Here is a 27,829-nt window from a genome sequence, read left to right as displayed (position 1 = left end):
GCCAGTTTCTCCCAGTTGCCAAATCCCAGGGGACCTGTCAGGTTTCTATCTGGTTAGATCCTTCTAGAAGTCTCTGACCTCTTACTCCCTCATCCATGCTTCTCAAGCCCTTTGTCTGTTCTAGCTTTGGTGACTTTGTCCTCTCCTGCTTTTGTTTCCTCCCTTTGGCCTCCCCTTTCCTAGGCTCCTCCTGGCTACTGTCCTGCTTGGGGCCACCCCCACCTGTTCGGTGTTGCAGCCTCTGAACTGGACTCCTAGATCCCGACTCTTCAGGCTGTGCTCAACACAGCAGCCAGAGAGACTGGCTTTATTATTATTACTGTCATGTAAAAATTGTAATAGCTTGGAGCGCCTGGGTGGCTCAGTCGGTTAAGCATCTGCCTTTGGCTCAGGTCATGATCCTGGGGTTGTAAGATCAAGCCCCACTTGGGGCCCCACACTGTGTGGAGTCTGGGATTCTATCTCTCCCTCTCCCTATGCTCCTCCCCCCACGCTCCCCCACCCTAATTGTGCTCATGCACACATACTCTCAAATAAACAAATTAGGGACACCTGGGTGGCTCAGTGGTTGAGTGCCTGCCCTTGGTTCAGGGCGTGATCCCAGGGTCCGGGATCGAGTCCTGCATCAGGTTCCTTGTGGGGACCCTGCTTCTCCCTCTACCTGTGTCTCTCATGGATAAATAAAGTCTTTAAAAAAATTGATCAAATAAAACATAAAAATTTGCTCTGTACACTGAGCAACCAATGGTTGTTCTTATCTTAATTCCTTCTAAAATAGCATGTGATCTGCTGATAGAGATAAAAGGTAGTTATCAGTTATATTCAGCATTTCTGCTGTCTCTTGAAATCTACTTGAATAGTTATTCTACTTCTTCCGCTTTTTTAAAGAGCAGTAGCTTATCTGTTTATCCCTCATGCTAAAATCAAATGAGAGTGACAGCTTCTCTTCTGTTCTGGGGCATCTGTGTGAGTTAGACTTTGCCCTGAGAGGGTGAATGAGAGATTTGCTGACTAATCCCTCTGTCTAGTATTTTCTTTCTTTCTCCTGCTCTCCTCCTCCTCCTCCACCTCCAGCTCCTGCCGCAGGGCCTTTGCTCTGGCTGCTGACTGGCCTGGAACACTCTTACCCCAGACATCACTTCTTCCAGTGCTTCACCAAATGTTACTTCCTTAGTGAGGCCTGCCCTGGCTCACCCCACTTCATGCTGCAGCATGCGCTCTCCCAGCCCATGGCACCCTCACCCCCTTAGCCAGCTCTAGTTTTTCCTTTTCTTCATGGTATCAACTATTTTCCAATACAATTTACTTGCACATTGTTTGTAGTTTATTATCCATTTCCCAAGCTGAAATATAAGCCCTGTGAGGGAAAGGAACTATTTAAATTACTGATGAATCCCAATGGCCTAGTCTAACACCTGGCACACAGTAGGTCCTCAGATATCTGTTAAGTGCATGAAAGCTCCTTCACGGGCTCCTCTTCTCCCCTTTAAATGCCAGGGTTCCCCAGAGGCCCTCATTCTCATACTGTATATGCTCCCTAAGAAGTCTAATCCATATGACCCCTGAATCCATTTCCCAACCTCCACCTGCTTGGCTAAGACATGTTTACTACTCAGTCAGCGGCACCTCCTCTGGGAAGCCCCCTAGGCCTCTTCTCTTATTTCCTAGCTTCTTGTGATGTCTCTCATACTCCCAGGGTCTCAGGGTCATTCTTTTGAGAACAGGGGCCTTATCTCATTCATTTCTATTTATACTTTTTTTTTTAAAGCCTCACACAAAGTAAGGCCTCAAAAAAAATTAGTCTAAGACTCAGAGTTGTTTCTCTCCATGGAAATCCTTAGTAAAAGGCGAAAGATTTATTCAATCTGAAGAGAAACCAGAGTCTATTTATACATTTTAATTTCATTTATTTATTTAGTAATCTCTGTGCCCAACAGGGGGCTTGAACTCACGACCTCAAGATCAAGAGTTGCATATATTCTACTGACTGAGCCAGCCACATACACCTATTTATAAATTTTTTTAAAGAGATTTATTTATTCATGAGAGACACAGAGAGAGAGAGGCAGAGACACAGACAGAGGTAGAAGCAGGCTCCCCGCAGGGAGCCCAATGCAGGACCAGGACCGATCCTGGATTCCCGGATCACACCCTAAGCCAAAGGCAGACACTCAACCACTGAGCCACCCAGGTGTTCCCACCTATTTATAAATTAAAAAAAAAAAAAAAAAATCATTGTTAGGGGCAGCCGAGGTGGCTCAGCTGTTTAGCGCCACCTTCAGCCCAGGGCGTGATCCTGGAGACCCGGGACTGAGTCCCATGTCGGGCTCCCTGCATGGAGCCTGCTTCTCCCTCTACCTGTGTCTCTGCCTCTCTCTCTCTGTGTGTCTCATGAATAAATAAATAAAATCTTAAAAAAAAGAAAAAAAATCATTGTTAGGGGAAAGGTTATGATTTCAAAAGTAGTAACTAACAATCCCATTTGTACCAGAGGAAATGTGAAATATTTACAAAAGCATTCAGAAGAAAATTAAAATGAAAATCACCCATATTTCTACAATCGAGAGATGCGTTCCACTTGAATCAAATACACGTGCAGGCACACACACATGTGCATATATATATACACATATATATACTTACATGTTTTTTAATAAACTGAAGGACTTAGAAGGAATTTCTTTTAAAAAATGAATGGCATCCGATAAAATGCTGTTATGGAATGCTGAGTGCAGAACCATTCTGAGAAAGACAGGAGCAGGCCCTGTGAGCTGAGAGCAGGCCTGTGCTCACATCTAGGCGGGGGTGTTCAGACACGGAACATAAGCAATTCCACGGGACACCGACTTCAGGCAAGGCTACCTGATGACCACAGCAGAGTAAGATAAAAAGAAGACCACTCACCCACAGTCATGTCTGAACACAGACTACATAAAGAACATCCTCCAAGCCACCAACATGACCAAACACCCCCCCTGGTTGCTATGAATGACTGCTGCTGCTTTACCAACCACAGCTATGGCATTGCTCCAGTATTCCCACCTTATAGGTAGCAGTTATTAAAATGTCCAATCCTAGGGGCGCCTGGGTGGGTCAGTTGGTTAAGCGTCTGCCTTTGGCTCAGGTCATGGTCTCAGGGTCCTTGGATCCAGCCCCACATTGGCTCCGTACTCAGTCTCTTCCTCTGCCCTCCCCCCACTAGTGCTCTCTCTCGAGTGCTCTATCTCAAATAAATAAAATCTTTAAAATGTTCAATCCTAGAATTATCCCTGCTCCCTGGCAGCATCTAATCCAGAGCAAAGCCTTGCTTCCTTGAGCAACCCTCCAAATCACCTAACCCAAGCCCAAATCCTAACTCAGTCCTTTCTGATACTTGCTGGCCGAGACGCCCCACAGCTCCCCATGGTGTACATCTCCCTTGTGGCAGTGAGTCGGTAAACTCAATTTTGTGTGTCTCCTGGTATGCTCCTGGTAGCCTCTGGCTGCAGAGCCCGGACGATACAGTCCGTCACAGTGTGCTGTCCCCTGCCCCGGCCCAGCACATAGCAGATTTCCAAAAACATGTTAGATAAGTTCAAACTCAGATGGAAACCATGTTTGTGGGACAGTCCTTGCTGGTGACCACTAGATAAGTTGTCATTTTCTGTGAATGGGGGTGGGGGGCTAAAGGCAAGCTGATGAGGAATGTGGGATTTGGGGTTGGGCAGACCTGAGCTGGAATCCCAGTCATGCCACTGTCTGTGACCCTCGACAAGGTCTTTAACACCACCGAGCCCCAGCCTCCGTCTCCTGTCACTCAGGATCAGATGCACACTCATGCCACAGACCCGGGGTAGGCATTTTGGCCACGGTTCCCCATCATGGCATAGTTGTTTGCATGTTTCAGGGCACGATCACAGTGCATTCTCTGAGCCGGAGGCTGTGAGCTAGAGGCTGAGTCGGGCCTCGAGAGGGGGAATGGAAAGAGCCATGGGTGTGGGGTTTAGGACCTGTGTGCTGGTGTTCTTTTGTTCCATTACTTGACTTCTCTGACCTTGGTTTTCTCACCTGAATAAGGGCCAGAAGCACCTGCTCCAGGAGTTGCTCTGGGGGTACATCTGGGAAAGCACCAGCAGAATGCAGGGCACAGAGTAGGCCTCCATACCCAGTTCCTCAATCCCTCACCTCCCGTGAGCCCACGGGCAACCACCCTTCCCTATAAGTGGCTGAAAGCAGAATGTGCGGTAGGAGCAGCCCTGCCCCATGTGGAGGAGGAGGTGCTCCTGACCCCTTAGCCTCAGTCCAGGCACCTCAAGTCCCATCCCTTCCGACATAGCCAGACCCTAACAGACCCCCGTGCCAAGGTGCTGGGGCAGCCCCTCTAGCTTGTTTGCTGGTCCAGAGAGCAGAGGGCATGTCAGGGGGCGCCAGGGCAGACACAGGTTCTGTGGGGACCCTCAAGTGCACTTCCCCCACTGCAGCTCCCAACAGTTGTCTGCATGATGTCTTTATCACTCCTCTGGAGCAGTTCACAGGCCTCCTCCTGTAAGGAGAGAGGGACAACTCCTCACACAGACCAGGGCCTTGAAGAGTTGCCCCGTGCACGGAGAGCCTGTCCCCAAGGGCTCAGAAGGTTCAGCTTCCCAGGCACTTGGCTCCCTTCCTGTGTCTCCCCTCACAGACACCCCCCTTCCAATGTGGCTTGCTGCTCCACAGGCAGGCATGAGGAACGGGAGGCACAGCTCCAGGGGCAGGAAAGCGGAATTGACTGAGAGGAGGTTGAACTGTCCGTGGGACAGCAAGACCCTGCTTTACGGGAACCCCCATGGGCTTCAAAACCTCTGCTCCACGGGCTCCTGGGTGGCTCAGTGGTTGAGCGTTTGCCTTCGGCTCAGGGCGTGATCCCAGGGTCCTGGGATCGAGTCCTGCATCAGGTGCCCCACAGGGAGCCTGCTTCTCTCTCTGCCTATGTCTCTGCCTCTCTCTGTGTCTCTCATGAATAAAGAAAGAAATATCTTTTAAAAAAATAATAAAACCTCTGCTCCTGTTATGATAGAGGATTTGAGGCGACATGAGATTCAGTTGACATTGTAGTGACACTTCCAAGCAGGCGAGCTCACAAGCTCCTCCCCGAATGGCAGCCTCACCACAGCCCAGAGGTCCAAGAGCAAGGAGCGGGGCCAGGGCGGGCCTCAGGCTTTTCTCACGTTGCTGCGCCAACTCCAGCTCCTGCTGGCTAGTCCCATGTCCCATCCGGGACTCCCCTCACCTTGGATTCAGCTTCCCCCACAATCCTGGGCCGAGGCTAGGGCTCTGCTCTTTTGGGACAGTGGGGGGCAGGAGGGGCAGTGATCTCATCCTTGAAAAGGATTAGTCATCAGAGAGGCAGGGACAGATCTGGGGGGCAGGACGGAGGATGGGCTCCATGTAAATGACTCATCTTCCCGCCAGCTCCACAGGGCCCGGGTTTGACAGCTGCTCCCCGGGAGAGGTTGTTAAGCAGGAGCTACCCGGAGGCAGGAGTAGTTAACTGGCTTTTAATAACTCATTTTGCTGAATGATTTCTGGTGAGGAGAGAAAACCTTAATCCCACAGAAGTGGCACAGAGTAGGAGGAGGTTCCAACCAGCCCCGCTGGCCAGGAAAGCCGTGCCAGGGTTCAAAACCAGTTCTTGGGGTCACCTGCCCATTGCTCACAGTTTACCGAAACTTTTCTCATGTGAAACATCGCTAGCCTGCAGCCTGGGGGGTTCAGTCTTTTCTTTAGCTCTCTGCTCTCTCAGCCACCCCCACCTTCTCTCCTCAAACAAAGGCCATCCCAAAGGCCCCCCTACAACAAGCCAAAAGCAAACAGGAGAAGGAGGGGCCCGCGTTTTCCAGGTGCTTTGTCCTGAGTCACCAAGCATCCAGGGCGCACCCCACCCCATGCTCAGCTGCGGGGAGAAGGGAGCCAAGGGCTGCTGTCCTCGGAGCCGGCAATCTAGACAAATCCAAAGCGCCCACCGATACAGCGGCCCACGGTCCCAGCTCCGCCACAGCAGCCCCGCTTTCCAGTGTCCCGCCCGCTGCCACTCCGCACCCCGGGATGGGGGGAGGCGGTGCCGGCCTCCAGCTGGGCCCCCACCCGGCTCAGGGGCCAGGGCCTGCAGCAGGTCCTGAGCAGATGCCGCCACTCACCTGCAGCTGCCCGCAAACCGAGGCCCAGTGAGGTGAAAGCAGTCAGGAGAGTCGGTCTCGCGGGTGTAGACGGGCAGCCCTTCCTGGCTGCCCCCTGGCTTGCACCTTTCACCTGATGCCCCCGAGCAGCGACGGAGCCCTGCTGTCTGCCAGTTAACCTGCTGCTTTGGGGGCACTCCGTGGTCCCAGGCAGGCGGGCCGCAGGCCACTGTGAGCCGGAGAAGTAACACGTCCACGCGCCCCATCGGCAAGGGAGGCAAGAGCCTGACGCCGGCCTCTGCTCCCAGTCTGCTCTCAGCTCTCCAAGAAAGGTGGCCTTGGCCCTTCCCATGCCTGCCTTGGGAAAGAACAGGAATGGGGACTCGCCAGTTTTGTCCTCTGCAGCCTGTAAGTTTGTCCCTGTTGCTGGGGGTCAGGCTGAGATGCTGGAGAAGCTTCTAGCGGTGCCCCTGAGAGGTGTTTCTAGAGGCCTCACTCCATGATGCTCCCGTAAATTCAGCCTGAGAACGAGGTGGAGGGCAAGTTCTCCCTCATGGCCCTCTTCCCGCCTCCACAGGGTCGCGCTCACTCTCGAGTGCATGCTTTTCTCAAAGCCAGGCCTCTACGTCCTCCCTCTCGAACCCCCACCCACCCTTCTGGACAAATAGGCCTCCTGGTGTCTCACCCAGACCGGCCACCCCGAGGACCTCAGTGTGGGCTCTGACCCCGGTGGGCGCCAGGTGGGTGCACCTGTGCACTGGGGGCAGCTTTAAGTCTCCCAGGTGCTTCTCTTGCACAACAGGGAGCGAAGAGCTGCTGCGGCTCCGACCTTCTCTTCCTTCCAAACCCCGTGCACTTGACTCTATCACATCGCAAGCTCCTTCCTCTGCTTTCAGACCCTGGCTCTGCCTCTTGTGTGATCTGGGCAAGTTATTTAACTTCAGGGTCCTTATCTGTTCAGTGTGACCGTATTTGCTAATCTTGCAAATGGGGATGATGTTAACCTTCCACTGTGGCTCATCCCATCTGAGATTTAAAATGCACCATCGATTATAAATGCACCACTATTGTGTACCATGAAGAATTTAAAATGTTGCCGAATAAACTATGTCAGGTCATTATCCTAAGAAGCACCCTGATTTCAGGGATGTTAAAATGCAAGGGAAAAAAAAAAAAAAAAAAGCTGTGACTTAGAATGAATAAAACCCAGTGCCTCACGGGGTCATGGTGAGGATGAAATGCATGGATATACACGAAGTCTTGGTCCAGGACCTGGAAGTAGTGATGGCCTCAGTACATGTCAACTATTATTAGGCTCAACCACCTTTTTATTCCTCACTGAATGCTTTAGTGACTTTTCCTGTCCATTCTTTCAGCCTGGAGCTCTCCTAGTAAGTTCAGGGCTTACCCAGGCCTGTTGGCTGTCTCCCCTTATTCCCCCGCAACCAACCCAGGGTAGTGACTTAGAGCAGCATGAGTCAGTGTCTTGACTCTAACCACAGAGCAGCCTAATGGCAGTTCAACCCTCCACCCTACATCCCACCTCAAATATTCCACTGCTCCCTGCTGGGAGAGGGAGGGCCATGGGAAGGCCTGAACTGCTAGCCTGGCCTTGGGCAAGGCCCAGACTCCAGTGAGCTTCAGGCTCCTTGATTATTAAAGTGAGGCTGTTAAAATGAGATTGAACGTGTTGGGAAAGGCTTCCCAGAGAACTGTGCCAAGCAAACAAGTGGAGCCATGGGTAGGGTCACCAGATTGAGCAAATAAAAATACAGGACACCCAATTATATTTGGATTTCAGATAAATAATTAATCCTTTTTTTAAGATTTGATTTTGACATAATCTCTACACCCAGCATGGGGCTTGAACTCACAACCTTGAGATCAAGAGTTGCACACTGTAGCAACTGAGCCAGCCAGGTGCCCCTAATATATAACCCTTAAAGAACATTTTTTATTTTATTATTATTTTTTAGTAACCTCTGCCCAACGTGGGGCTCAAACTCACAACCCTGAAATCAAGAGTCACATGCTCTTCTGATTGAGCCAGCCAAGTGCTCAATAATGAATCATTGGGACATGCTTATACTAAAAAATGATTTGATATTTAACTAGGAGTTCTGTATTTTATCTGGCAACCCTAATGTGGCTTTGCCCATCCCTGCCTGTTGACTCCACACCTCTGCTTTCCACTATCTCAGATAGTTAACTCTTACCCTTGAGAGGTTCTTGAAATTTTTACTTTCAATCATTCAGTCAACAAATAACTATCATTGCCTACTTCACATAAGATTCCCTTGTTCACTGTAGAGCATGGAAAGATTAATAATAAGTCTTTATTAAGGGCTTACTAATGTGCTAGGCATTAAATACTTTGCATATATTAACTCAATACAAGAAATGATCGAGGTAGTTATGTTACCTGCATTTTACCGATAAGGGCTTTGAGGCACAGAGAGTTTAATGAATTTGTTCAAAGACACATAGCCAGGGGGTGGTGGAGCTAGGGTTCAAACCTGAGCAGCAGAGTTCCAAATAGCCAGTATAATGTGACCTCAGCTGCAAGGGATTCCCATCTCACTGTGGAGACAGGCCCCCGAAGGTAATTAGTCTCATAAGTCATTTATGCTTGCTACTAAAAATAAAATTCAGTGACCATCTGCAGCGGCATCACCTGAAGCCAGGTTACAAATGCAGAATTGGGAGCCCTGCCCCAGAATCCAACAAGATCCCCAGATGGGTCCTAGGCAATCTAGTTTGAGAATCACTGCTCCAAACAAGCAGGGGGAGAGTCTATTTATTCACTCGACAAGCTTAGCTCAAGCACGTTCTGCACACCAGAGGCTATTCTAGGCACTGCATTGTCACGGTGACTATTGGAAAATGTGGGTACTCATAAGCGTTTTTTAAAATATCTCATCCTTAAGTCTTCGTGAGGATAGACTGCAGCATTTCCCAAAGTTTATTCTTTGAAACACTCAGGTCACCTGAGGCAGTTAAATACAATCTGAGGTCAGATTAGTATGGGGAACACTGGTTAGTGTTAGCACAGCCCCCTCGGATTCATAAATCACACAATAAGTGCTCTGAAAAGTCCTGCCATAAATAAACTTGTTTCACGTTCATCCATCATTTTTTTTTTTAATTTTGAGAATTCTACTCACCTCCACCTTCTCCCCACCACCAGTAAGTCTATTTTATCATCACGAGAAGCACACGTTGGTATTGCAGTTTACAAAGAAGGTTCACGTTGGGAGGCTGACATTTTATAGATGAAGAAATTGGGGCTCAGAGAAGTTAGTGGTAGTGACTTGCTTCACTCTTGGCCCATAGAGGCCACAACGGAGGTCCAACCTTTGAGTTCAAGTCTGGTGATATTTCCTGGACGCTGAGCTGTTTACCCTGGTGCTCCAACACCAGTTGGAGTGTGTTGGGGTGTATGTCATGGAAGGTGTAAGCAGGAGAAGGGGTTTATGAGCCCAAGAATTGAAAGTCCAGAGGTAGGTCGGGGAGCATGGCCAGTTTGATGTCACAGCTCACTGGGGTCATGAAGCTTCATTCTTTCAGGCTAACTCCACTCGCCTCCTGCAGCATCAGCTTCATCTAAGGCTGGCTCCACCTCATGGCCACAGAAGGCTGCCAACTACTCTTGGGGCTACTTCTGCTCCCTCCACATTCAGGGCAGCTCTAAATGACAATCTTTTAACCCAAAAACCATCAGAGAAACTCTTTCATCTGATTTGCCTGAATGGGATCACATGCCCATTCCTGCACCAATCTCTGTAGCCATAAAAATGCCCTGCACTGATTGATTTAGGTCTATCCATCCTTGAGCCAATCCCAGTAAGGGAACTGGTAATTTCCATTGGCCTAGCCTGCACCTGGATGCAGGTCAGTTCTTCAAGTGGCCTGGCTGCCTCACATAGGAGTGGGGGGTAGGAGATGTTGTTAAGGAAATAGCTACACCATCATCCACAAGTGTTTTGGGCCACTTGAAATTAAATCAATAATATACACTTTAAATATCTTACAATTTTGTATATTAATTATACCTCAGTAAGGCCAAATTTTTAAGAGAAATTTAAATCAAAATATTTGAAATTAGTGGTGCCTGGGTGGCTCAGTGGTTGAGCATCTATCTGCCTTTGGCTCGGGTTATGATCCTAGGGTCCTGGGATCGAGTCCCACATCGGGCTCCCTGCAGGAAGCATGCTTCTCCCTCTGCCTATGTCTCTGCCTCTCTCTGTGTGTCTCTCATGAATAAATGAATAAAATCTTTAAAAAATTTTGAAATTGGGCAGATTCCAAACAGTAGGATATCCAAGGGCTACCTTAGAACATTGTTTCTTTTTTTTTCTTTTTTTAAGATTTTCTTTATTTATTCATGAGAGACAAAGAGGGAGAGGTAGAAACATAGGGCAGAGGGAGAAGCAGGCTCCCTGTGGGGAGCCTTGATGTGGGACTTGCTCCCAGGAATCTGGGATCACACCCTGATCCAAAAGGAGCCACTCAAGCACTGAGCCTTCCTGGTGTCCTTATAACATTGTTTCTTAAAGAACAGGCTTCAGCCTGTCTGCATCAGAATCATCAGGGAAGGGCAGCCCGGGTGGCTCAGCAGTTTAGCACTGCCTTCAGCCCAGGGCATGATCCTGGAGACCTGGGATCGATTCCCACGTCAGGCTCCATGGAGGGAGCCTCTCCCTGTGTCTCTGCCCCTCTGTCTCTCTCTGTGTCTCTCATGAATAAATAACTCTTTTTTAAAAAATCATCAGGGAACATTTGTTTAAATGCAGATTCCTGGGTCCTCTTCTTGACCCACTAAATAAACCTCTGGAGCGGGACCTGCCTTAGAATCGGCATTTTATTAGCACCACACTAACCAACTGAGTTAACTGGTCTCTGCTTTGGAATCTGCATTTTAATCATACAACCTAGTTTCTTGGATCAGCCCTGATTTACACCTGCTGTCCTGGGGTAGTTATTACTAGTGACCCTTTTACTCTCAAAAGTATACTGGATTGGACTATAAATTATATCTCCCCTTCCCCAAGGTGACACTGTAGAGCCAGAAGAATAATGTCCCCCAGGTGAAGAGCAAAGACTTGCCATGCCATCCAACCGGCACTGTGGAAAGGGCTTCAGGGTCAGCTCAGCCGCTTACAAACTGTAACTCATCCGACTACCTTCACCACCCTTAGCCCATGTCACAGGGTGGTTGGGGGAACCGGACGAGAGAACATGTGTCCAGTGTCTAGCACAGAGGCTGCCCAGCGCCCAATACAGATCAGCCTCCTTGAGCTGAACTCCAGAGGCCCTGTCACCAGGGCCCCATTTGCGAGGGCGGTACCAGACAGGCTGTGGGAATGAGCTTCACAGCTTTTGTCAAAGTGGCATAATAAAGCCCCCAAGTGTCTGCTTTTTGCAAACTGGGATGGCAGATCAATTGTGGCATAAACAAAACAGCAGGCTTGGTGCGAACCTGGGGACAGATTACGCCTCTGCAGGGTGTGATTGGGGGAAGGAAGAGACTCTCGGGGTGGCTGGGTTTGCCTTTTCTCTGGCTGAAGCTTTAAGGCCCCTCTCCGCAGCCGGCCTGGCTCCCCACAGATTGCAGGAGCGTGGGGGACTGCTCATCCCCTCTGGGAAGCACCTGGCTAGATAGCAGTGCCAGGCACAGACAGCCCGCCCCTCGGCCCTCAGCAAGAAGCCTGACCCTAAGGCTTGGGGGGCCCCCCAGAGCTCTGAGCCTTTGGGGGTGCGTGGGGAAGGAGGATAAACTGTCACCTCTGCCCTATTTCCTGAGCTGAGCAGACGGGTCCTCTGTAGGAAAGCAAGAGGTGTGGTGAGCACAGAGCCAGACCACAGGACTAGGGCTGGTGAGAGGGACACTGCACAGGGTGCCCCCTGTGCTGTCAGAAACGCTCCTGACCTGCATGTCCCCTTCATTCTGGGAGGATAGTACCACAGCCAGTCAAGCATTTGGCACCACTTTGGGCCCGTGCTCATGGCCATAAGGAGACCCCAGAACAAGTCCTGGCCCAGCCTATTTGTGCGGGCATCAGGGAAAAGCTGTGCCCTGGCCCAGGGGTGAGCCTGCGGCAGCAGAGAAATAAAAATCAGTACAAAACCTCTAAGAATACAGCCCAGATACTATGAGGGCAGCTGGTTTTCCACCTGTCTGGCTTCCACCGTATCCCCGAGCCCAGCACAAAGCCTGCCAAGCTGTGTTTGCTGAAGGAGTGGGCGGATGTTGGTCTTCCAGCAGTGTATCTAGTGGTGTGCCTTGCAGAGGCCCTGGGAGAAGGCCACACTCCTTTGGGAAAGGAGAATAGTTGGTGGGGAAACATGTCTCATTCTCAGTCCCATCGTCAAGAGAAGAGATATATCCTCAACAAGAGACCCAGCTCTAGGGATACCCGGGGGGCTCACTCGGTTAAGGGTCTGCCTTCAGCTCAGGCAGGTCATGATCTTGGAGTCCTAGGAGAGAGCCCCACATTGGGCTCCCTGCTCAGCGGGGAGTCTGCTTCTCCCTCTCCCTCTGTCCCTCCCCCCCACTCATGTTTTCTCTCTCTCAAATTAATAATCTTTTAAAAAACTAAAAATTTTAAATTTTTAAAAAGATTTTATCTATTTATTCATGACAGACAGACAGAGAGAGAGAGAGAGAGAGAGAGGCAGAGACATAGGCAGAGGGAGAAGCAGGCTCCATGCAGGGAGTCCGACGTGGGACTCGATCCCGGGACTCCAGGATCAGACCCAGGGCTGAAGGCGGCACTAAACCGCTGAGCCACCCAGGCTGCCTTAAAAATTTTTTTCAAAAAGAAATCTAGCTCCAGAGGGGACCTAGGAAGCTAGACATAGGGGAGTTTGAAGGAATCTGGGGCTGCTCCTGATGGAGAGCACAGCCTTTGACTCAGGGCAGTTAGGTCAGGTAGGGGAGTCCTGTGAGGACCCCAAGGGGCAAATGAGTCCCCTGCCTGTGGGCAACCAGCCAGTCTGTTAGCCAAAAGTGGAGGTCCCCCCAGCATTGCATTCCACCTACTGTCCCTAACCAAGCCCCGGATCGAGTCTGGTTATACAGCCGTCTTATCTTCACTGTGCCACAAGAGGGGTGAAGAGTCCACCTTGATGGGAACCATAGAGGAGGAGCAGTGGCCCTTCTCCCCAGCAATGGTCAGCGGAAAGAGAGCCACGGGGGGAAAGAAGACTCTTGGGGGGCATGACAGAGGGTCAGCCTCCCCACGTGAAAGTGCTCTCTTGACTGCCAGATTGAAATTAGGTTTTCTAGGAGGAATGGAGGCCCCGCAGTGCCCTCAGAAGGCAGCGTGGGGTGGGGGGAAGGATGTGGACGGTGGACACTGGCACACCTGGGCTTCAGACTCACCTTACCCTTCCATGCTGTGGGGTCTTGGCACCACTCAACCCCTTGGTCCACGGCTTCCTGTCTGTTGAGTGGGGTGTGCCTCGCTCTGTGGGGCTGACACTGGAGGGGCAGGGGTGGCGCCGGCCTTCCCCCCAGCAAGGGAATCCAGGTAGAATCAGTTTATTCAATGGGCTGACCCAGGGAAATGGCCTCGTCTTCATCTGCTGTCTTAAAGGACTTCCCTTTGGATCCCTTCGCGTCTTGGGCACATGCTAGAGTTTTCCAATTAGTTGTTATTTTAAATACCAGCAGTTTTATTTTTTTTTAATTTTTATTTATTTATGATAGTCACAGAGAGAGAGAGAGAGAGAGGCAGAGACTCAGGCAGAGGGAGAAGCAGGCTCCATGCACTGGGAGCCCGATGTGGGACTCGATCCCGGGTCTCCAGGATCGCGCCCTGGGCCAAAGGCAGGCGCCAAACCGCTGCGCCACCCAGGGATCCCAATACCAGCAGTTTTAAAATTGAAACTCATCCTCAGATATCCAGTCTGATCTAAACTCAATCTTCAAGTTCACTTCTTTTTTTTTTTTTTTTTAAGATTTTATTTATTCATGAGAGATGTACAGAGAGAGAGAGGCAGAGAGACACAGGCAGAGGGAGAAGCAGGCTCCCTGCAGGGAGCCCAATGTGGGACCCGATCCCGGGTCTCCAGGATCACGCCCTGCGCCCAAGGCAGATGCTCCACCGCTGAGCCACCCAGGCGCCCCTTCAAGTTCACTTCTAATCAAAGCTCAGCCTCTCCCTTCTTGCAGTGCAGAAGGTGCAATCTGTGTTTGCTCTTGGTCTGACATCACTGGTGCCACTATAATCCTTTCTTAGCCATTGATAGTGGCTCTGCAATGGGCACTGTTGGGACAGCCATGCCCTTTCACGGGGCCCATTTATGGGTTTTTGGAGACCAGACACAGGGACCACTGCCCTACACTGTTCCATCAGTGGATGTGCCCTCTCCATTCAACCTCCTGTGAGTACCTCGAATGCTTCCCAGCACCCCACCACTTAGCCTCTTATTGCTGGGGCCCCTCCATCCAGCAGCAACCCTCTTGGGGAGAGTCCCTTCAGATCTGGCTGCCTTCTGCACATCCACTCGACCCTGTCACTCTCACTCCTTGATGCAACTAGCGTTAGAAGTGCAGGCTGCTCCCCTCTTCCCTGCCCCTGTCTGTGTGGGCTCCTCCAGCCAGCCTTCCATCCAAAGAAACTCTCCAGCAATCTTAGACTCTAGGAAATACCTCTGGCTCTCTCAAAACTCTCACCATAGTCCATCCAGTGGAGTGGCCCTGGCTGGGCCTGCCTGTGTCTGCAGCTCTGCTAGCCTCTGGAAGTGAGCTCGCCAGCTCTCCTCCTCTGTCTGCAGCCTGGGGTGCTCTTAACTGCACCCCAACATGTGGCCTGGGGGTGGGTACAGGGTGACACAGCTCTGCTACTTCGTGACCATCTCCCATTATCCCTGGATAATTTCTAGCCTTTCCATATAGCCTGGAGATGGGGGGCGGTATGAGGTGCTAGTCACCAGACCCATTTTCATCTTCTAGTAATCCAGCATAGAGGCATCTAGAACTTCCCTTTCAAATATGGGATAACATACCACACATCACTCTTAGATTTGAAACTCCAGCTAAAAACCCTAAAGATTGGGAAAATCTCATTTGATGTTCTCTCAGGCAAGTGTTAATTTTCCAGACTCAGGACTTCCTGTTTCTTCCAGGATCTAGCAAAAGAATCCCTTACTAGAGGTGCTGTTTTTCCTCAGTGTGTAGAAGCAATGTGGTGTAGAATAGTCTAAAGATCAGGCTAGAAGCCAGGACATATGTATGGTATCTGTCCCCAACAAGCTAGAGGTCATGTTCCCTCTGCCTCTGCTCCCTCACTTATATAGTGAGAGGTAGATCAGAATTAAGGTCCCTTACACTTAAGAGTCTAGTCTTTTTTTTTTTTTTTTATCATGATAATACAAAAAGAAGCAAACTCAAAAACACACAGATAATTATACAACACCCATGTAACCACTACCAGATTAACAAAACATTTCCAGGCCCCCACAAGTCCCTGTATCCCCTCCCATTTATTACCCCTGTCACCCCCACAGGAAATTCCAATTGTGACTTTTATTGAAATTACTTCCCTTAAATAAGAACTTAAAAAGATGGAGGAGGGAGCACCTGGTTGGTTGTTAGGAGAGTATCAGACTCTTGATCTTGGGGTCATGAGTTCAAATCCTGAGTTGGTTGGGTATAGAGATTACTCAGATAAAAACTTTAAAAAAAATACTTCCTTGATTTTCCTTATAATTTGACCAACCAACAATGCATCCCTAAAAAATTTTTGCTTGGTTTTGAATTTTGGAAATGGACTAATACAGAAGGTGTTCTGTGTTCAGCTTCTGTAACATTTTTTGTTTTAAGATTTTATTTGAGAGAGCGCGTGAGAAAGAACACGAGCCTGGGGTAAGGAGAGGAAGAAGCAGGATTCCCACTGAGAAGGGAGCCTGATCCGGGGCTTAATCCCAGGATTCTAGGATCATGACCTGAACTAAAGGCAGACACTTAAATGACTGAGCCACCCAGGCACCCTAACATTCTTTTTGTGAGATTCATTCATATTATTACAAGTAGTTGTAGTTTGTGCTTTCTCATTGCTGTCTAGTATTTCCTTGTATGAACAGACTGTGACTTAGTTATGTTGCTGGATATTTGGGTCATCGATCTAGGACTTTATATAAATGTGCACACAGACACACAAATACAAACACTTTCACTCCACATATAACCATATAGACTCAGAGCTAATTTCTTTGTGAACCCAAGAATGTGGGTTTGGCTTTATTTTTTTTGTAATTTTTTTTTTTTTTTTAGATTTTATTTATTTGAGAGAATGTTATGGGGGAAGGGGCAACGGGAGAGGGGTAGAGGGAAAGGGAGAAACAGACTCCTCACTGAGCAGGGAACCCCACAGGACTTGATCATGACCTGAGCCAAAGGCAGACACTTAATCAACTGAGCCACCCAGGTGCCCCTTGGGTTTGGCTTTAAAGTGTGGAAAAATCCCTCTATTAAATTGGCTACACTGCTCCTGTGGTTTTAGTTTAGTTTTGTTTTTTGGGTTTTTGTTGTTTTGTTTTTTTACTCTCCTGTGGCCAAAATCTGTATCTAGGGATATAATTCATCTTCTTCAACATGGGTATCATCATAAGCTTTTCTCCTAACTTAAATCATTAGGCATAAGATGAGACTGTGGTCAGGCAATTGAGATTTCCTCCATGGAATCTAGAGAATGATTAGTATATAGGCTTAAGGAATTACCAAAAAAAAAAAATTTTTTCCCCTGACTTTTTGAAGGAAAGAGTAAGCCACGTGAGACAAAACTCTCCTCCACCAGTTCCCAGGGCTGGCTTCACCCCACTAGTAGCACACAGGCAGCCTTCCTGACGTGGGGCATAAATTTAACAGTGATACCCCTGAACTTCTGCTGTGTAGGTGCTGAAAGGTGCCAGGGTGCTGTTCCGATTTGTGATCTACTTCCAGCTTGGACTCCCAAGTAGCAGTGAATCTTTGTGCCAAGAGATTAAACCCCTTCTATAACCAGAGTGAGGCAAACGTGGGTCCCACAAAGAGACCAGAGCTGGCAGTAGGCTGAGAGCTCAGGCGGGAAGGCCTAGCAAACTGGTGGGAAGCCAAGCTTTCTGCAGAAATCCATTGATAAAGAATCTCCCTTCAAGACTCTGCTTTGACCAAGTGGGTAAGTTAAGGCTTAATTATGAATTCAAACCACTAGGTAGCTGCCCCGGCACAGGGCAGGCCTCCCAGGACAAAAGTGAACCCCAACACAGGACAATATAGGACCCGCTGGGGCAAGAAGGGCAACAACCTTTCCTTTGGCCGCAAGTCTGAACAAGGGTGGTGACGGTCCTTGGGGGAGAAGGAACTGACGCTCCACAGCAGAGCCAGCTCACTCTCTGGAGGTTGCCTGCTCATTCTCAAACAATCTTTTTGTCAGATTCATAACCCCCCTTCCAGAGACCCTCACACATATCTGCCCAGACTGAACACACTCTACCTGGTCCCTAGGAATCTCAGTTAAAATGAAGCCTTTAGGGGATCCCTGGGTGGCTCAGCAGTTTAGTGCCTGCCTTCGGCACAGGGGGTGATCCTGGAGGTCCAGGATCCAGTCCCACGTCGGGCTCCCTGCATGGAGCCTGCTTCTCCCTCTGCCTGTGTCTCTGCCTCTCTCTCTTGCTCTGTGTCAATCCTGAATAAATAAAATCTTAAAAAAAAAAATGAAGCCTTTATGGAATTCTGTCCTAAGTGGGCCCACGTTTGCCATCGGTTACCTTAAAAAAAAAAAAAAAAGAAAGAAAAAGGAATGGGAAAGCAGGTGACATCTCTGTAGCTTAGCAGCTATCTCACCGGTCTGCACCCAGGTAGTGGTTTCATTTCATGGGTCCTTCCTAGTGACCATCCTGTCCCGCCCATTTCCATGTACGGATCTCCTCCATCAGTTTAGGCCTTGCCCCCCTACCCCATCAGGAAATGCCCAGGTCCTGCTTCCCCTCCTCTGGGCGATGCCCCTCGGGGCGGAGGCGCGTGGGCACCCGCGTTGGGCCTGCGCCCTGCCCGGGGCCCCCGCCAGGCCCTCGCGGACCCTCGCTGACCCTCGCCCTGTCTCCGCAGGTTTCGGCATGACCACCCCCGCCACGGTGGGCGGCAAGGCCTTCCTCATCGCCTACGGGCTGTTCGGCTGCGCCGGGACCATCCTGTTCTTCAACCTCTTCCTGGAGCGCATCATCTCGCTGCTGGCCTTCATCATGCGCGCCTGCCGCGAGCGCCAGCTGCGCCGCAGCGGCCTGCTGCCCGCCAGCCTCCGGCGCGGCTCGGGCTCGGCGCTGGCGGAGGCCGACGGCCTGGCGGGCTGGAAGCCCTCGGTGTACCACGTGCTGCTCATCCTCGGCCTGTTCGCCGTGCTGCTGTCGTGCTGCGCCTCGGCCATGTACACCAGCGTGGAGGGCTGGGACTACGTGGACTCCCTCTACTTCTGCTTCGTCACCTTCAGCACCATCGGCTTCGGGGACCTGGTGAGCAGCCAGCACGCCGCCTACCGGAACCAGGGGCTCTACCGCCTGGGCAACTTCCTCTTCATCCTGCTCGGCGTGTGCTGCATCTACTCGCTCTTCAACGTCATCTCCATCCTCATCAAGCAGGTGCTCAACTGGATGCTGCGCAAGCTGAGCTGCCGCTGCTGCGCGCGCTGCTGCCCGGCGCCCGGCGCGCCCCTGGCCCGGCGCAACGCCATCACCCCGGGCTCCCGGCTGCGCCGCCGCCTGGCCGCGCTCGGCGCCGACCCCGCGGCCCGCGACAGCGACGCCGAGGGCCGCCGCCTGTCGGGCGAGCTCATCTCCATGCGCGACCTCACGGCCTCCAACAAGGTGTCGCTGGCGCTGCTGCAGAAGCAGCTGTCCGAGACGGCCAACGGCTACCCGCGCGGCGTGTGCGTCCACACGCGCCAGAACGGCTTCTCGGGCGGCGTGGGCGCGCTGGGCATCATGAACAACCGGCTGGCCGAGACCAGCGCCTCCAGGTAGACCGCCGGGCCGCGCCCCGGACCCCGGGCGGGCTGGCGGGCCCCCGCCGCCGCCCGCTTTCCTCCTCGCAGACGCTGGCGCTTTCTTAATCTTTACCCAATAAAATCAAACCAAAAAAAAAAAAATTTTTTTTTAAAAAAAGAAATACTATTTGGCCAGGCCTGATGTTATCCAGGGCAGGTTTCGGGGGAGCCTGTCGTCCTCGTGGGTCCCCTCTTGAAGAACCGTGTGCTCCCCCCGCCCCCGCCCCCGCCCCCAGCAGATTCCCCTCCAGGGAGCGAGGGAGCGGCGCCCTGGACCCTCACCCGGTGCGCCCACGGCCGCGAGGAGGGGGCGCCCCTGGGTCTTGCGGATGGCACCAAACCCCGTCCCCATGCACACAAGCAGCCGGCAACCCCAAAGCATATGGTGCAACTTCTCATGGCTCTGAATTACCTCCGCAGCATTTAGAATCCTGGCCCAGCCTAGCAGCTTCCTTCTGGTCGTCAGAAGTGATGTAGTCACAGTTTTGACAGGTGGGGGTGGGGAGAGCCATATGTTGCCTACCGATGTGTATAAATAGGACAGCCGCTACACACGGAGAACGGTGTAGTATTATGCAATGAGACGCAACCTAGCACCGACTCGCGGACTGTGGCGTTTCCCCGAGGTTTGGAAATTGGGATGGTAAGGGGCGCAGCTGGCCTTTCTCAGCCTGGAGTTCGTGCATTCGGCTCGGCACACAGGGCAGCTACTTTAATGCCGGAAACCCAGGGTGGCCGGCAGGGAGGGGAGCAGTCAGGCTGCAGGAGCCCTGTTTTGCTTCAGCCCAGCTGATCTCTGAGGCTGGGGGCTCATCTCAGAATCCCCCCCCTCAACCCTCCTTTCTTTCACCAGCGTTGTCCTTGGGAATGCTTTTCATTACTAATCAGGAATGTCTGAGTCCTCTCAGGCGCTATCTTGCTTCGTTGCTGTGGATTTTGTGTCTTGACTCCCGTTGAGCAGCATCTTTTTCCCCTCTCAGAGAGCCTAAGGGTGCAGACAGAGTGCAGCCTCCAGAACCCCCTTCTGAGTCAGGGCTCTGCAGCACCAGGGACCCAAAGCAGGCATCCTGCAAATGTCAGAGAATTTGGCTCCAGAGCCCATAATGTTTTGAGGACAGATCCCATTCTAAACCCTGTTTGGCCCCCACTGACAATCAAGTGAATTTGTTTTCTCCACGCACAGTCTGTATCGGAGGTGGAGGAAGGCGGGAGGGAGGGAGCTGATGGAACCGGTGGATGGAAGCCGTTTTAGAATCAGTTCTGTGCTGGATGATCCTCAAGCTGAGGGACTGGTTCTCCACCCATTGCTGCATGGGGGTCACTAACCAGATGCTGCCTTCATTGAAAGGATAGGGTTCCTGTCTTGGACTGTAAAGAACCGATACTCTTTCGGCCCATTTTCCTCATCTAAGAAGATGATCCCAAGGACAGAGACGCCAGAACCTAGTCAGACACGGTGTGACCCATCAATATCTACAGCTTCTGACAGGAAGTCTTAGAAGAGCACCAGGACGCCTCACACTGTATGCCTGAGAGGCATGAAAAGCCGTGAAATCTCCCTCCCTGGCAGTGAAGGAAGCATATGTGCCTGGAACACACATGTGCACACACACACACATGCACACACACATAACACACACGTGCACACAGCATCAGGAGTCATGCTTGAATGTCAATCTCCCCTATGCCCCCTCCAGTTGGTGACAAGAAGGGGAAAATATGTTGGGATCTGAACGACTCTCTTAGCTACTTTGGGTAATTTCTAATTGGGATTGGGATCTAAACACAGGTCCTAATCTTCGGGTGAGGTCACTGAGGCAGGGCGGCCAGGAGAGAGGTCAGCCTTGCTGAATCCCGAAGGGCAGGCTTCCAGAGAACCACACCTCAGGATTCACTGTGACTGTCACTCAGGCCAGCTAGCGACACCCCTGCCCTGCCCGAGCCATGGCTGCAGTCACACTGCAGTAACAGCACACTCAGAGAGGCACACATGCTCTAGGCCAAGGCCCTCTCATAGGACCTAGAAGTAGTGTCATGCCAAACCCTCTAAAAGAAGGGAAGATGAAAAGGCATCCAATTAGAGGTGTCACCCAGGCAACGAGCAATAACTTGGGGGTGAGAGATCCCCATGACAGAGGCATGTAGACCATGAGGACTTGATAAAAGGCAAAACAAGCAGCCAACCCAGAGGAAGTGAGCTCCCAGCACAGGAAGCTTAAGACCTAGTTAAATAGGTTCTTTGAGCTGGACAGGCCAAAGAGGTGTCCAAGTGATCCCACTGACCAACACACAGGACCGCACAGACAGGAGGGAGCAGGACCTGCCTACAGAGAAGAAAAACTCACAACCTTCCTTGGCAGTCTTCTCTGTCAGCAGTGCTTCCTAGAGTCTATCCTAAATTGCTCATGCTGCAGCCTTAGCTGTTTTCACTTCTATGCTTTGCCTTTGGAAGGAGACAATTGTGAGCAGCTTGAGCAAGCTTCTGAAGGAGCCATAAGCCTGGCTTATGAGGACAGGGAGGGGACCCTTCCCTCTCATCAACCTTCCAGAGAAACACCAGCCCTCCAACATACAATGTTGTATGCTCAGGATCCAGAGGAGTGCTTGTATTTTTGCCCTTGTCCTCCTAACCCTCCCCACCCCCCAAATTCAGTACATCACTGTCCTTCACCTCAGGCAAAAAAAGGCTCAGTGCCCCAAATGCCAGGGGCTGTTTCTCAGGGGGGAAAAGCTGGGCTTCCAAAGTTAGGGGGATAGCTGGAACCTAGACCCCTGCCTAAAGGCTTATTTGGCATCCTGCTGAGCATTGAAAACTAGAACTGGGGTCCGTAGTCATTTCGGGAATAATGATGTTGATAAAGGACCCCTTTCTTTGGTGCAGGTTCTACTGAACCTCAGGCTAAGAAAAGGTTCCATTCTCCTAGATGCTGTGCCTCCCCCACCATGTGGGGATCTCCAGTCTGACCCACAGCTGGTAGCTCCCTATTATCTGCAACTACCCCCAGCTCCTGGGGTTACTGTCTCACCTTAGGCCCATATTCACCCCTCTCCGGCTGGGTCTGTGGGGCTCTAAGCAGCCCTTGCCACTCGCTGTGGCCACACAGAGGTCTTAGTGAGCAGCTGAGACTTCTCCAAGATGAGCAGACAGGTAAAGAAGCCATCCTTATGTCCTTGCTTGCTAATGAGGCCAGGTGGTCAGGCTCCTCTGTCCTCTGATTGAAAGCCAGAGCCCCCCAAGGCCTGGAGGAAGAGTCAGAAGGCTCAGACTGCATCAGGCCCTCAGCCAGAAAGTCCTGGGCATTTGCCCAGGAGCATCACACATCATAGCATCATATGTACTTTCACCGGCACGCGTGAGCGCATACACACACACACACACACACACACACACACTAGCCTTACAAAGAGCTACTAGCCCCCTTTCCCCAAGGAAAAATCCCAGTCTGGGTCACTTTGAGAAGAAAGCTTTCCCATTTTTAACTCCCTGGAGATTTACTAAGGCCTGGAAAATTCTTCTCCGCCTTGGGGGAGTTTCACGTACACTTTGCATGAATTTGAATTTGTGTTTTACATAGAAGCCAGCGTCCAAACCCAAGCCAAACCGTGGAAGATAGCTGCTAAATTTACGCAGGCTCCTCCATCCCTCAGACAGGCCTCCTAGCAGACGCCCTCCCGTGTGCTTGGTGGTGAGGGTGGCTGCGCCCTCCCAGCCACAGGAGAGGCTTCTGGGGAATCGAGGCAGATGGGAGCCCACAGGGGTGGCGACCACGGGAGCTGTGGGCCAGGCGGTTCCGTCTTACTGTAACTTTTTACATTCTTAACAAACGAAAAGCACAATTCCACATGCACACTGTCTGGAAAGCACAGCCAGGCAGACTGCTTAGGGCCCTTCTGAGTCCAGAAGAGGCGCCGGGGCTTCTCGATGTCGCTGGGCTGTTGTACGGCGAGCTCATCGCGGCGGCGCTGGAAGCTGCACACTGCGGGCTGGGGTAGGGGAAGGGCTGCTGAAACCATCCCCGAGCCAGGACAGACTCGGGGGGCCTGGACCCGTGCCCCCCCCAATCCCCGCCCCGCACCCAGCAGCTCTGGCACCTTCAGGCACCTCATTAAGCGCTGAGAAGCGATGAGATTTCTGTACTAACCTGGCCCGAGACCCCCCCTCCTCTTTCCTTCAGCCTCTTCCTCCTCTCCCCCCTCCCAAGGGAAGCTCCCCTTCGCTTCACAAATCATTTTCTATGCTACTGTGTTCTCTCAGGAGGGGGGTTAGAGCATGCGGGGCAAGCCTGCAGGGTTTCTTAAACAATACATTTATTTTTCTGAGCAGAACTCCAAGAGAGGAGTCGAAGGGTGTTTAAATTAACGATGAATAAAATGCAGCCTGCCACCCCTTTGAGCTGTTTGCTGTCTGTTTGTCAGGGCCTCCTGCCTCCCCGCCCTCCTGATCACACCTCCTCTCAGGAGGCCCCAGGAGACCTCAGCTTCTTGGATTGGGCCCCAGCAGCAGCTCCCTGGGGAAGTTACTCAGCAAAACAACTGAACATCCTTCTGAGCTGGGGAGGCACCAACGGACCTCGCAGGCAGCTTGGCGGAAGAGATTGGGCCAGGGCCTGTTTCTAAGAGCCAGGCCTGGAGGGAGGATGGGCACCAACCCTGGGGGTGCACAAGTTTCTCCAAAGGCAACCCGAGAAGATCCTGATGCCCAGGCCCCCCCACCCCACCCCACCTCTGAGATTCTGATTTCAGCCGCCCCAGGAAGAGCTCAGGCAGGCACTGGAATTTTGTTGAAGCTGCCCAGGTACCTCTCATGGGCAGCCAGTGTCTTGAACTCACACTCTAAACACAGAGCACTCTGGTCATGGTGTGGAAAGCACACTCACTTAGAAGCTAGGAAGTCCAGGGGCACCTGGGTGGCTCAGTGGTTGAGCGTCTGCCTTTGGCTCAGGTTGTGATGCCGACGTCCTGGGTTCCTGGGATTGAGTCCCACATCAGGCTCCTGGAGGGAGCCTGCTTCTGTCTCTTCCTCTCTCTGTGTCTCTCATGAAGAAATAAATAAAATCTTAAAAAAAAAAAAAAAAAAAGAAAGAAAAAAGAAGCTAGGAAGTAGTCTACAATCTAGTTCTGCATCTGGCAGTCACTTTGCTGGATCAGATCCTCAGTTTCCCCACCTCTAAAATGGGATAATGATATCATGTACCCCCCACCCTCCATCCCCATACCACCCTGGAGTCTTATGAAAAGTAAATGAAAGCCTAAGAACTGAATACTGTAAGCTGTCCACAACTTCAAAAGTGTCACCCTGAGAGGGACCAGGTAGTCCCTATTGCTTCTGCAGTGCCAGCTGGGGAAGAAGGTTCCATCTAGATGATCGCTTCTGCCCACGGTGCCATTGCAAACCTTTTTGGCACCACCTTAATCCTCATCATAATAGTGCAAACTTGGGACACCTGGGTGGCTCAGCGATAGAGTGTCTGCCTTTGGCTCAGGGCATGATCCCGGTCCTAGGATTGGGCTCCCTGCGAGGAACCTGCTTCTCCCTCTGCCTGTGTCTCTACCTCTCTCTGTGTATCTCTCATGAGTCAATAAATAAATAAATAAACAAACAAACAAATAAATAAATAATTTTTTTTAAAAAAAGTAGTAGTAGTGCAAACTCCACAGCCCATCCCCAGGTTACCCCTTTCCCTCGGGGTGCCCTCCCTGGAGCTGAGAAGTAATTTCCAGGTCACTCAAGTATGGCCCTGCCCACCTCAGTCTACAAAATCACCCTCTCTCCCTCCCCCAAGCCCAGAGGTTTCAGAGGACTGTAGGACGTGCAGTATACTATTTTCCATTCTGTTTTGTTGTGTTTTAATGCTGGTCGAAGCTGTTAAATAGATTTCCTGATGAATCACATCCAGCAGTTTGAAAAACACTGGCCTACAGCGTTCTGGAATGAAGCCTTCCTATTACCCTGCTTCCAGCTAAGATCCATTAGCTAGCTGTGGAGTCGGAGGGGGAGCTTCTGGGGCCCAGCCGCCCTCCTGTCCCTCTGGGCCCCAGGCCCCCCCTGCATAATCAGCCCAGGTGGGCCATTTACCTGCACCAAGTGGTCCTTACCTTCTCAAGGCCTGGGATTCCTCTGACGTTTCAGAGCGGCAGCCCGCCAGGCCCGGGGGCTGCCAACCGTCTGCTTCTGTGGCCAGTCGCCGTTCTGTTTTCCTGAGGAGAAGCCACGGAGAGGGACCTTACATTGACCAAGCCAGGCCCTTGGACGAGGGTTTGCCTGTTTGTCTCCCTGTCCCCTACCTACCCTAGGGATCTGATACCTTCCCCCATGTCGTCCTGGGTCAGAGGCGTAAGCAACTGTCTAGTTTAGGGCCAGCCACGCCCCCTCTTGTTAGGGGCTAGAGAGACCAGGGTGAGAAAGGCAGCACAGCCCCCACCGTCCCTGACCTCCAGGCCCCTGAGGCCGGGCCGCGCAGTACGGCAGGTGCCGCGGGTCCCCGGGGCAGCCCGGGCTCTGGGGGGCTTCCAGGAGGAGGCGGCCAGCCCGCCAGCCCGCAGTCGGGAAGGCCCTCAGAGGCAGGCCGTCCAAGCTGGGTGTGCCGCGGGGGGCGGCAAGTGAGACGACCAGAGAGCAGAAGTACGCCGGGAGCTACCTTCGCTGTAGGACTGGAGTCTGGGCAAAGCAAATTACATCCCCGGCCTCTTGCTTCTCCACTGGGGGGAAATGTTCACAGAAGGGAGGCTGGCGGAATGACTAAAGAGAGGCTTACCCAGAGACCTTAGCGCTCCCTCCTGCCTTCTGCCTGTGGGAGAGCAAGACCCTCGGCGGGTAAAAGAAACGGTAAGAACAGGGACAAGATGGGACGCCTGGGTGGCTCAGGGGTTGAGCATCTGCCTTCGGCTCGGGCGGTGATCCTGGGGTCCTGGGATCGAGTCCCGCGTGGGGCTCCTCCCTCTGCCTGTGTCTCTGTGTCTCTCATGAATAAACAAACAAAATCTGAAAAAAAAAAAAAAAAAAGAACAGGGACACACATAAATGGCAACAGCTTCATGCATGTGGCAAAAGCCTATTATTCTGCCGTCGGTCTGTACTGAAAAGCGCACCTGCTGGCAAGAGCAGTGCCGGTGGCGGGACAGCCAGGCCTGCTCCAGTTCTCTCATCCCCCGCAGCCCCCGGATCATGCTTCCCTGAGACCCGGTCACCGACCAGCTCCCTGCTGCCCCTCACGTGACTGGTTTCTTGACTTATTTTTCCTCCCTCGTTTCCACATACTTTATGTTCTGAGATGATAGTAAAACCGGGAGCCAACCTGGACTCGAGGCTTCGCCTTGGCACCTGCACCTCTTGGTGGGGCCTTGGTAGCCCCTTCGGGCCTCTCTTTGTTCCAAGACACTGGCCTCTGAGTAGTCATTTCGTCTCTCAGGGGAACGCGCCCCGCGCATCTGCCGTGTGGCGGCCTCTCTCGCTGCTGCCAGGGGGCCTCCTCCTCTCCCCGGGACCCCCTTTTCCATGTCAGCAAAGTGAGGGCTGGCCTTGGGGCTCTGTCACTCTGAGGCTCAGGAGAAAGGATGGAGGGGGGTGAGGAATGAAAGAGTCCACGGGGATTCCTCCAGGAACCCCACTTAGCAAACATCTCTGTAGCCTCCCTTCTGTGAACATTTCCCCCCAGTGGAGTAGCAAGTGCCTAACCCAACATGGACAACGTGGGCCAGTTCTTGCTCCGTGGACTACGCTGAGCGGGACCAGCCATCTGGATGCAGGATGGAAGGAAGTGTGCCCGCTGAAGGCTGGCCAGCTTCCTCTGAAAGCTGCAGCTTCCACACACATTCCCAACCCTGTGAGAGCCTCTGTGAGCTCCAGGTCTTTGTTTCCATGTCTCTGCTCCCCCGGGACACAGGAAGGATCATTCTCTAGAGTTGTGCTGTCCAGTGCAGTATTCACCAGCCACATTTTAAATTTAATTGTTTTAAATTTAAATGAATTTAAAGTTAAATTAAAATTAAATTATCAATTCAGCTCTTCGGTTGCAGGAACCACATTTCAAGTGTTCAATACCCAAGTGTGGCCAATGGCTGCCATATTAGACAGCACAGATGAAACCCATTGTTGTCATGACAGCAAGGCCTATTACATAGGGCTGTTCTAGAGAGCTCTGGGGTCAGGAAGCTTGAACTCCAGGGCCATCCTGGGGCTGGGAATGGTATTTATCAAAATCTCAGCAGCCAATGAACAGGGGAGTTTATAGGTCTCTTCTATCCACCCTCCATGCTCAGATCCTCCCCCCTTAGATTGCTCAAGATTGGATTCTTAAAGCCCATCTCTTCCTAATCAGGTCACAGTCCTGCTGGGTTTCACTCAGTAGGCACAAACTATGATAGTCGGTCATAGTGATTGGTGTGGTACCCCCTGCAGGTGAGGGTTTAAGGGTGTTGAAAAGGCCTATCAGAGTACACGATGGAGCCTTTGCCTTTCCTGCCCAGGACACTCTCCTGTCATCTTCTGGGAACAATATCCCTCTTCATCCCATCTCCCCGTGGTCTAGTGGACCTGTCAATCTCAGGGTGCCTCCTGTGTTAGGAATGTGTTCAGCTGCAATTAACAGAAAATCCAAGAGAGCTTAAAGAAGCAGGAGAAAGGGATTATTTGATTCAAATAAGCAGAAGTCTGGTGGCAGGTGCTGCAGT

The 27,829-nt window shown here is 51.6% G+C and overlaps 1 protein-coding gene and 1 non-coding gene across 2 annotated transcripts in view; one reads left to right on the top strand and one right to left on the bottom strand.

The window, feature by feature from the left end:
• The window catches only part of KCNK12 (potassium two pore domain channel subfamily K member 12), a 52,748-nt gene extending 29,199 nt beyond the window's left edge, over positions 1-23,549 (top strand). Inside the window, exon 2 of the mRNA XM_038551234.1 lies at positions 18,229-23,549. Within this exon, the coding sequence (XP_038407162.1) occupies positions 18,229-19,136 (908 nt within the window). The 3' untranslated portion in view covers positions 19,137-23,549. The remainder of the gene's footprint in view (positions 1-18,228) is intronic.
• On the bottom strand, positions 1,767-1,885 carry LOC119873808. The gene has a single exon (XR_005366308.1). It is a non-coding gene; the product is annotated as a U5 spliceosomal RNA (small nuclear RNA).
• Positions 23,550-27,829: the final 4,280 nt, after the last annotated feature.

The sequence above is a fragment of the Canis lupus genome, chromosome 10 (assembly GCF_011100685.1).
Source record: "Canis lupus familiaris isolate Mischka breed German Shepherd chromosome 10, alternate assembly UU_Cfam_GSD_1.0, whole genome shotgun sequence".
Taxonomy (NCBI): Eukaryota; Metazoa; Chordata; class Mammalia; order Carnivora; family Canidae; genus Canis; species Canis lupus.
This window is presented reverse-complemented; position numbering and strand designations above follow the sequence as displayed.